The sequence below is a fragment of the Sciurus carolinensis genome, chromosome 3, assembly GCF_902686445.1.
Source record: "Sciurus carolinensis chromosome 3, mSciCar1.2, whole genome shotgun sequence".
Taxonomy (NCBI): Eukaryota; Metazoa; Chordata; class Mammalia; order Rodentia; family Sciuridae; genus Sciurus; species Sciurus carolinensis.
The window spans coordinates 183,165,631-183,175,044 of record NC_062215.1 but is presented as its reverse complement, the minus strand read 5'-3'; the positions used below and the strand labels follow the sequence as shown (position 1 = coordinate 183,175,044).

The following is a 9,414-nucleotide window of genomic DNA, read 5'->3' as shown; positions in this document are numbered from 1 at the left end:
AGGTGCGTGCTTAGGAGACGGCTGGGTCCCTGGGTCCATGTCAGGTGGGGACTGTCCCTCTTGGCAGCAGAGGTGCCAGATCTCTCCCTCCACTTGCTTTTCATGGACTTACCCACCACACGGGGGCTGCAGCGGACCCCTGCTCAACACCCCTTCTCCCTGCAACCCATGAGCTGGGCCCCTGGGAGCCAGTCCTGGGAGTGCAGAGTCCTCAGTCAGAGGAAGCGGCCAGGACGGCTGTCCACCCGCAGCAGGAACCCTGCGGCAAGGGAGGACTCATGCCAGGAGCGGCCTGTCACGGCGGCTCTGGAGAGCTGCCGGCAGTCTGGGATTCACTGGAGGGGCCCCGTGGAAGACTGCGGCCGCCCGCCAAAGGCACCACCCGCCACAGGACCAAGAAGGAACAGCGCACCGGTTCCGGCTTTTATTTCAGAGTTGGTAAAATTCCAGCGTCATCCACATTCCTGAGTCTTTACACGCATTTGCATATGATTTCCACATGGCACAAGTCGGGGTGGGTGAGAGGCAGCGGTGGCCACAGGATGGGAGGACATCCAGCAGGAGGACGGTGCTCCCGGCGTGGGCTGTCACTTAGAGGGCGGGGCCTGGGGACCAGTCAGCCTCTTCCCTGACCTCACCGTCCCCAGGGCCACTGGCCTGAGGGGGAAGCAGAGCTGTTCTCCTGTCTCTGCTTATCCCTCCTCTACGTGGGCACAGGGGGATCCAGTGAGGGCCTGGAGGGGGCGGGGTGGCCAGGCTAGACCCTTCTGCTGGGGGCCAGCTTCCCCCCGAGGGCCTCCAGCCTGCCAGCTGGGGCACTTCTGGCGCCCAGGCCCTCAGCCCGCGGGCTCTCGGCGCCCTGTCCTCTGTCCTGGCTCTGCTTTACTCCCGGGCCCAGTGGCAGCTCAGCTGCCACAGGACTACAGGCCTGGGCCCTGGGTGACTTCCACTTAGCAGGAGCAGTGTCCCCAGAGGGTTGGCCACCTGGGCACCCCAGCTCTGCAGCCAGGCTCCGACCTGCACAGGACCACCACACACCAGCTGAGGTAGAAAGAAGGCAGGAGGCCGGCCCCGGGAGGGTGGCTTGGCGGGCATGGGAGCCAAGTCCAGCGCTCCCTGAAGGCCGGCCGGCCCCGCGTGGGGAGTCTCCCGCTCCCATCCCCACTGGTGAGCTGCGGCACACGAGGCCACCGTGACGGCCAGAGGGGACTGGGCGACCACACTCCCACGGCCTCACCTCTGGGCTTCACACACACACCTGGGGCCGAGGCTGCCAGGACCCCCGGTGCTCCCACCCCTGAAGCAGGCAGCCCTCAGCCTCTGCTCCTCCCACCTGTTCCCTGGGCTGGGCAGGCCATGCAGCCGGAGGCCAGCTGCAGTCCACCAGGAGGGGGGTCCGGGAGTTGGGAAAGGAAGAGGGCAAACGTTTGGCTTTTATAAAGTCAAGGAAATTTATTTCCTGAGGTCATGACACAGGAAGCCGACTCCGGGCCGCTGCTGTGAGCTCCGTGAGGGTCAGAGTGCTGGCTACATGCTGGGTGGACCAGGAAGCTGGAGTCTTACCACGAAGCGCTCAGCGACCTTGCTTAGTGTTCAGCACAGTGGTGCCCGTCCCGGCACCACTCCAGGGGCAGCCCCTGGCCCGCGGGTGACGGCCAGGCCTGGGGAAGAGCGGCAGGACCGCTGCCAGGCTTCACTGCGAGACCTCGGGAGGGGAGGGCGTCAGCGAGTAAGAGGGCCCAGCGCTGGGTCAGACCCGGACACACCTGTGGTGGCTGGTCAGCAGGCTGGAAAGCTTTTTGCTTTGGGGTCATTATCGTTTAGGGCCCCAAGGGAGGGTCTTGGGGGCCACCTGAGCCCCAAAGCTGGGAAACTCCTCAGAGCTGCTCATATCAGGAGCCTGTGGAGAGGGACAGAGAGTCAGCACCCACACAGCTTCCAGAGTAGCCACACCCACGGGCCACGGGGGCTGCCAGCGCCCCAGCCCGGTCCAGGCCCAGGAGCAGGAGGAGGACGGCCCCTGACCTTCTCGCTGCTGCTGCTGGCGGTCCAGGGAGCATCCCGCACCACGAAGCCTTTGGAGGGGCCCTTGGCCTCCTCGTGCACGGGGGGCCTCAGGTAGCCCTGCAGAGCCTCACTGTCCACCACGTCGGCCAGCTGTATGCACAGGGAGGGGCGTCTTGTCAGGCGGCAGCCCAGGCCAGTGGCACTCGGGACAGGTGCCCTGGAGCTGGCCTGGCTGCGTCCCTGGGCCCCGACTCACGTATTCCTCCTCCAGGTTGAGGATGTGGTCGATGGCCTCCTCCACGTTCTCCGGGAGTCCTGTCACAGTCACACAGTTGGGGTCTGGGGCTCCCGTCTGTGGGAAGCGGATGTCCACCTGGAAGGAGCACACGTCAGCGCGGGGCCGCGCAGTGCTCCTCTGAGCTGAGGAGTGTGGCAATCTGCTCTCAGTTCTTCCCTCCCTTTCACCAGAAGGCCACCTGGCTCGGGCACCTGGTCCCCAAGACACCACGTGCTGGAGGAACGCACCCCGTGCCTGCCAGCCTGTGGGTGCCAGGCCTGGTAGGGCACAGGCGTCCCCGTGGACCCACCTTGAATTCGTCCATGACTTTTCGGATGGCTTTGCCGCGGGCGCCGATGATGCGTGCGTGAACGCGGTGGTCGAGCGGCACATCTTCCGAGACCATCTGCTCCAGCTCGCCCACAATCTTCAGGATGGCGTCCCGGGCGGCCTCTGTGTTCTTCTCGTACCCTGTGATGGTGATTTGGTCCTGGGGCTGAGAGAGAAAGCAGTCAGGAGAGGCCGGGCTGCCCGGGGGCAGCGGCTGGACCAGACCTCTGCTGTGCCCGCAGGAAACAAGCCTCAGCTCAGGTCCAAGGAGCAGGAACGGCAGGTTCACCCGGGGCTAATCCTAGAGGGCACGCTGCCCCTGAAGACGGGTGCCAGGAGTGTGGACTCCAGGACAGTGGGGGGGGGGCTCTGCAGTAGTGACGTCCTGCTCCACTGCCCAGTGGCCCAACCAGACGGGCAGACGGTGGAAGCTGAGGATGCATGCAGTTCTGACCCTCAGGACAGGGAAGCTGCAGGTCACAGTGAGAGGACAGAACAGCAGAGGACAACAGATTCCAAGGTGACACCCGAGAGCAGAAAGACCCAGCGAGGGAGGCGAGGGAGGCGAGGGAGGCGAGGGAGGCGAGGGAGGGCCCAGCCCAGCGTGGGGAGTGCTGGGCAAAGCTACCCACTTCAAGTGGAGACCCAAAGAGATGATTTTGGGGTGAAATGTGCCCTGGACTACCGGGCACAAGAGTGCATGCCCCCCACACGGGACCAGGACCTGATGCAGCTTCAGCGGAGGGAGAGGCGGGCAGTGCTGGACACACTGTGGTGGGTGTCACCAGGTCCTGCTGGGCTCCTGTGGTGTGCTTGGGAGCACCGGCCCATGCCCAGCAAGCAGAGGCCTCAGCAGGAAGCTGGAGCCTCCACCCAGCCTCAGGGCAGGAGACCTGGACCCTGGGGGCCTCACGTCCGCCTGCCCCAGGAGCCTTGGCTGCGAGGACCTGGCAGGACTGAGAAGTGGGCATGGGAAGGGCCCCGGCCCTGGAGGACCTGCTCTGCAGCCCCAGCTGGGCGCCTGGCCGGGGCTGGCCTGCTTACTGCTCCCAGGTTGAAGCAAAGGTCAAGGGGGCTGCACATGACCGAGCCCCAGGCAGCGGGCAGGCCACTCTTACCTGGCTCCCCTCGTCCTTGTCTGGAAACTGGATGTTCACGTCATGCTCCAGCCGGATCTGGGTGATCACTGCGCCCTTTCTTCCGATGATTTTGGGATGGTATTTGGGGTCTACAGTGACGCTCAGCCTGAAGCTCCTCAGAGCCTAGGGCACAGAGAGAGTGAGGCGGGCCTGTCCAGTCAGCCCCGCGGCCTGGCTAACGCAGCTCTGACCCACGTGCAGCAGCACCAGGTCTGCCTGACGCTGGCCGCTGAGACCAGCCGTGGTCTGGGAGGCCCCCCCTGCCTGCTGTGAACTGGGGACCTGAAGAACACGTTCTGACCGCGCACACGCGGGCGTGCAGGAGAGGCCCCCTCCCGGAGGTGGGCCTGTCCCAACCCTGCCCCTGTGGCTTGCTGGCCTGAGTTGGCCCTGGGCTCGGAACTGTCACCTTTCCCACAGGGTCTGAGGCCCCAGAACACTTTCCCTGAAACCGCGAATCCATACAACCGCCCGACTCTGTTGTCACAGTGAAAGAGAAGAGTGCCTTGTCCTCAGCTGCTCCCACAGAAGACCCCGTCCTGACCCCTCGAGGAGTGTCCTGCCCCTGCCGCACTCACCCGGTCCTCCTGCTCGGCCTGCAGCTCCCTCACGCGCTCCAGCAGCCCCGCCTTGGCTCGGTCCAGGTTCGCAGTGAGACCAGTGATGGCGATGACGTCGGACTGCAGCTCAGGAGCTGGGACGTGAATGTTCACCTGTGTCGTTGGGAGCAGACGTGATGCCTGGGGCCAGGCAGTGGACGTCCACCTGGCCCCAGGACACAAGCCCTGGCCAGGGGTCCAGAGAAGGGCAGCAGGTGGCTATGCTAAGGGTTCCTCCCCAGCCGGGGTGTGGAGTCCACCTCCTCCAGGACCCGGGGAAGGAGGTGTACCTCAAACTCGTCCATCATCTTGCGGATCCCGCTCCCTTTCTGACCGATGATGTAACGGTGAAGGTCAAAGGGCACCTCCACTTCAATGGTGACTGGAACCAGTGCCTGCGGAGACGGCAGGGATGGGGGGTTTGAGAGCAGAGGGACCCTTAAGCTCAAGGGCCATAGTCCCGGGAGCAACTGTGTCCCTGTGCCCCGCAAAGCCACCTAGCCCTTGGTCCATGGAGCAAAGGTAGAGGGCGGGGCCCAGTCCTGGCAGTGCCCTCCCAAGAGCAAGTGAGGCCCCAGGGAACGGGCAGGACGGCACTGAAGCCCAACTCTGCACCCACCCCCAAGGCCACAGCAGGACCCTCCTGGAGGCTGGCCCTGCCCACCCCCACTCAGGCCCGACACCTACTGCCCCTTGCCCTCTGCCTCTGCGGCAAGTGCTGCAGCCAGCGCCTCCGCACACCGTCAGGCAGACGCGGGATGCCCCGGCGTCGCGGGTCCACGGCCCAGCGAGGGGCGGCGCTCAACCGACACTCAGCGCCCACCTCGTGGTGGCCGGGACCCGAGCTGGCCCCACGCTCCACCTCCAGCCTGCAGGGAGGCCACGCACCTCCAGGGCTTCCCTGGCAGCCTCGCACTTCTCCTTCCGTCCAGAGATGGTGATGATGTCACACCTCCGTGGAGAGCCGGGCTCGGCCTCTCTGCCCTCCCCAGCCTCATCGCCGTTCTCCTGGATGGCTGGCTCTGCGCTGTGGACTGGGGAGAAAGGAGAAGGGCCGCTGACCACTGCCTCAGGGAGCCTGGCTCTGCACTCAGAATCACACTGGGTCAGCACCGGCCACGTGTGGTGTGGGAGCGGGAGGGAGGTCCGCCACCCAACAGGGCACGGTCTGGGCATGGAGAGCGGACAGCGAGCCTCGCAGGGGCTGAGGTGGGCAGCACAGGACACCGGCTCTGCACTTCCCTGCTCACCTACGGCAGGGCTGACCTGACCACCAGGTGTGCGGAGGCTCAGTGTGTGCGAGAGCGCAGAGCTGCCGAGTGAGCAGCTGCGCAGGCAGACCGCACAGTGGGGCAGGCGGTTGGCTCTGGACAGGCAGCAGGAAGCCCAAGAGCATGGGGCACGTCAGCAGGAATGTTCCAGGTGGAGACCAGGTGTGCAGACCAATGCCCAGGTGCCCCTGGAACAGCCCATGAGCAGTCCGGACGGCAGGACTGCCTGTGCCCACAAGCAGAAGGGTGTCCCTCGCACCAGCGAGTGCCAGGGCTGCCCAGGGGACACCTCTGCGGAGAAGCCACTGTGGATGCAGGGTGGGCAAGGGCACAGGTGGCCGTCCAGTGTGACAAGACTGTGTGCCCACAGGAGGGCTCGGCTGGGTCCTCCACCCGGCAGCCCGAGGAGGAAGGACAGCAAGGCTGCAGGTGACACACTCTGTGGGTGTCGGGCCAGAGGCTCCGAGGGAACGCAGCTGGCTGCAGAGTCCCCGAGGTCACACAGCCCAGGGAGTGCACACCCTTGCACATGCAGAACCCGGTGACAAGGGACACACCGCTGTCGGGGCAGCAGGGGTGGAGGCTGCCGGACTTAGCAGAGCTGCCCAGCACATTCAAATGCAAACGGCCTCCCAGGGCTGACCCTGCAAACCCGAGTCCCCACAAGCCGAGTCACCCACGAAGCCAGACCAGGGCTCCACAGCTGGGGGCCGAGCACGGGGCAGGGAGGAGGTCCAGGGAGGAGCACGGCCACCTGGAGGCCACCCTGTGGGCAGCGGCAGCTGTGCTGAAGGACCCACCTGGGTTCTCCTCTCTGTCTGGGAACTTAATCTGAACGTTGTGATCCCGAGTGATCTGCTGGATCCTGGAGCCCTTGGGGCCCATGACGGAGCGGTGGAACTTCTGGGGAATGGCGCACTCCACGGTCACCTGCGCTTCCTGGAGGGCACAAAGAAGCGGAGGCGAGCAGGTTGCTGTGCTTAGGGCAGCGTTCAGCCAGTCCTGCCACCTGTCTGCCACCCACGCCTGTTCTTCTGAGGTGACGTGACGCAGGGCGGACAGGGCCTCCCTTGAGCAGTGTGCAGCTTGAGCACACCACACCCGATGCCCCAAGGTGTGGTCCCTGGGCACCACCTCCGGGTGTGGAGGCGGCTCCCAGGAGGGGCTTTGGGAAAGTCGTGCTTTTGGGTGGCTGCTCCAGGGCCTCACCCTCACGCTCTCCCTAGGTCAGGACTCCCTGGCATCCTGAAGGCAGGGGACGGGGTGCCGCCCGCAGCCTCCCGGGCGCTCACCAGGTCCTCGATGATCTCCTGAATGCGCTTCTTGGCCGCCTCCACACAGTCCTTGGCACCCTTCAGGGTGACCTTGTCGCTCTGTGTGCCGGAGCGCGGGAAGCTGACCATCACCCCCCCGTACTCCTCCGCGATCTCCCGCAGGACCTGGCCTCTTCGGATGACAAAATGGCGGTGATGCTTGGGGTCCACCAGCATCGAGTCCTCGACCACGTTGTCCTGGGGCGGAGAGGGGAGCGGCGGGTGAGGCGCCTGCCGGGGCGCGGCGCCCACACCCAGGCCCGCTCCCTACCAGGTTCTGGATCAGCGCCTCCAGCTCCCGCTGCGCCTCCCGGACAGCGTCCTCCTTGCCGATGATGGTGATCAGGTCCTGGTCCTTGTCCTCGGCGGCGGGGAAGATGATGCGGGCGCCCGTGCTGTCGCGCACCTTGCGGATCTTGCCGCCGCCCTTGCCGATGAGGAACTTGTGGTACTCGGGCTTGGCCCGGATGTCCACGGTGAAGCTCTTGGTTTGCTGCAGAAACAAGCCTGTGCGTGAGCCCCGTGCCCCTGGGCCAAGCACCTGCGAGCAGGAGCGTCCACTGGGCAGGCGTGCACACACCCAGACTGCACCTGGCCTTCTCCACGGCCAGTGCACACGCGGGCCCCTGGTCTTGACTGATCTGGGTGCCTGGGCACAGCTTGGCCCCAGCACAGCACGCCCGCCTCCACACCTCCCCAGGTGCAGGGCTGCCTTCCTGTGCACAACAGCAGCACCAGCTCCTCAACACCCAGGGCACAGTTGGGAGAAGACCAGAGAGGTTCCACAGCAGACACCAAGAAACCAGCACCCAGTCAAGGGGCAGGAGGTGGGGGGGGGGGGGGAGGTGCTGGGGAGTGGTCCTGGCCAGGTCATCGTCACACTGGGCACTGTGTGCACGCACAAACACGAGACAACCCATCAACACGTGCGACCGTGATGCACCAATACAAACAGAACACGAGAAATACTGTTGGAAGAATTTCTCATTCTGAAATTCTGGTAAAGGATTAGACAGAAAAACCAGCATCCAGCAAATCAGACAGCAGCGTGGTCAGCAGACTCGTGAGGGGACAGTGGGACCACTGCCTGGTGACGGGTCCCTGGACCTGAGGTCTGGCCCACAGCAGGAAGAACACGGAGGAAGAAAAGGTCAGCAGCAGCCAAACACCGTGCCATGAGCGTCCCCTCCACACCCAGGACGAAGGCCACGCTGAGAGCCAGGCCACCAAGGGGCAGACCCAGCCGGCACGAGTGAACTCCCCACCACCACCGGCCAGCAAAGCGTGACTTCAAAAGCAGCCCCAAGGGCTGGGGATAGCTCAGTGGGTAGAGCGCTTGCCTCGCCAGCACGAGGCCCTGGGTTTGATCCCCGGCACCACAAGAAAGAAAAAAAAAAGCAGCCCCAACTCAAGTCACTCCCACAAGCCCAGAGCAGGCTCCTCCTGGACCCGACCACCACCAGCACTCAGAGCCCAGCAGCACGCAGAAGCCCGAGGCCTGTGCCCAGCACTGTCTCTGGGAAGCCGAGACCAGGCACAGGGTGCTGGATGGAGACCAGACGACGTCCACGTGCCACAAACAGAGACTGGGAAGAGCACCGCTGACCGTCTCTGAACATGAGAGACTGGACGCGTAAGGCGTGTGCTAGGGCCACGTGCTCCAAGGACACGGAGGGAGGACGCGTAAGGCGTGTGCTAGGCCACGTGCTCCAAGGACACGGAGGGAGGCTTGAGGCTTGAGGCTGGGCAGTCTCCACCCAAATCCAGGCAAGGAGGCCGCCCACAAGCTGACCCCAGATTCCAAAAACGCACAGATGGGCAGCAGGAGCAGCCAGAGGGCCCCAGCCTGCCCAGCCCTGCCCACGGTGGCTCTGACCAGGGCAGCGCCCATGGGGTGGCACAGGTGGGTCAGAGGCAGGGGCGGCACACGACCATGCCTGTCAGGACTCAGGACTGCGCGTCACTGTGTGTCCCACTTAGAGGACTCCACCACACTCACACTCACACTCACACTCACACAGCCCTGTGCCTCAGGACTCCACCACACTCACACTCACACTCACACTCACACAGCCCTGTGCCTCAGGACTCCACCACACTCACACTCACACTCACACAGCCCTGTGCCTCAGGACTCCACCACACTCACACTCACACTCACACAGCCCTGTGCCTCAGGACTCCACCACACTCACACTCACACTCACACACACACAGCCCTGTGCCTCAGGACTCCACCACACTCACACTCACACTCACACAGCCCTGTGCCTCAGGACTCCACCACACTCACACTCACACTCACACACACACAGCCCTGTGCCTCAGGACTCCACCACACTCACACTCACACTCACACAGCCCTGTGCCTCAGGACTCCACTACACACACTCATTTTTACTTTCACTTTGTTTTGCACTGCTGGGACCTGAACCCAGAGCACGCACTCACTGAGTCACATTCTGGCACTTTCCATCC

The 9,414-nt window shown here is 64.5% G+C and overlaps 1 protein-coding gene across 6 annotated transcripts in view; it reads right to left on the bottom strand.

Moving 5' to 3' along the window:
- Positions 1-442: 442 nt before the first annotated feature.
- Hdlbp (high density lipoprotein binding protein) overlaps positions 443-9,414 on the bottom strand; it is a 63,928-nt gene continuing 54,956 nt past the window's right edge. For all 6 annotated transcript variants that reach the window (XM_047544020.1, XM_047544018.1, XM_047544015.1 and 3 more), the window contains exons 18-28: positions 7,208-7,429; positions 6,916-7,134; positions 6,424-6,562; positions 5,241-5,386; positions 4,643-4,747; positions 4,332-4,466; positions 3,733-3,876; positions 2,595-2,780; positions 2,264-2,380; positions 2,026-2,157; positions 443-1,900 (exon numbers count right to left, since the gene is read on the bottom strand). In XM_047544020.1, coding sequence (XP_047399976.1) covers positions 1,814-1,900; positions 2,026-2,157; positions 2,264-2,380; positions 2,595-2,780; positions 3,733-3,876; positions 4,332-4,466; positions 4,643-4,747; positions 5,241-5,386; positions 6,424-6,562; positions 6,916-7,134; positions 7,208-7,429 — 1,632 coding nt within the window. In that variant the 3' untranslated portion in view covers positions 443-1,813. The remainder of the gene's footprint in view (positions 1,901-2,025; positions 2,158-2,263; positions 2,381-2,594; positions 2,781-3,732; positions 3,877-4,331; positions 4,467-4,642; positions 4,748-5,240; positions 5,387-6,423; positions 6,563-6,915; positions 7,135-7,207; positions 7,430-9,414) is intronic.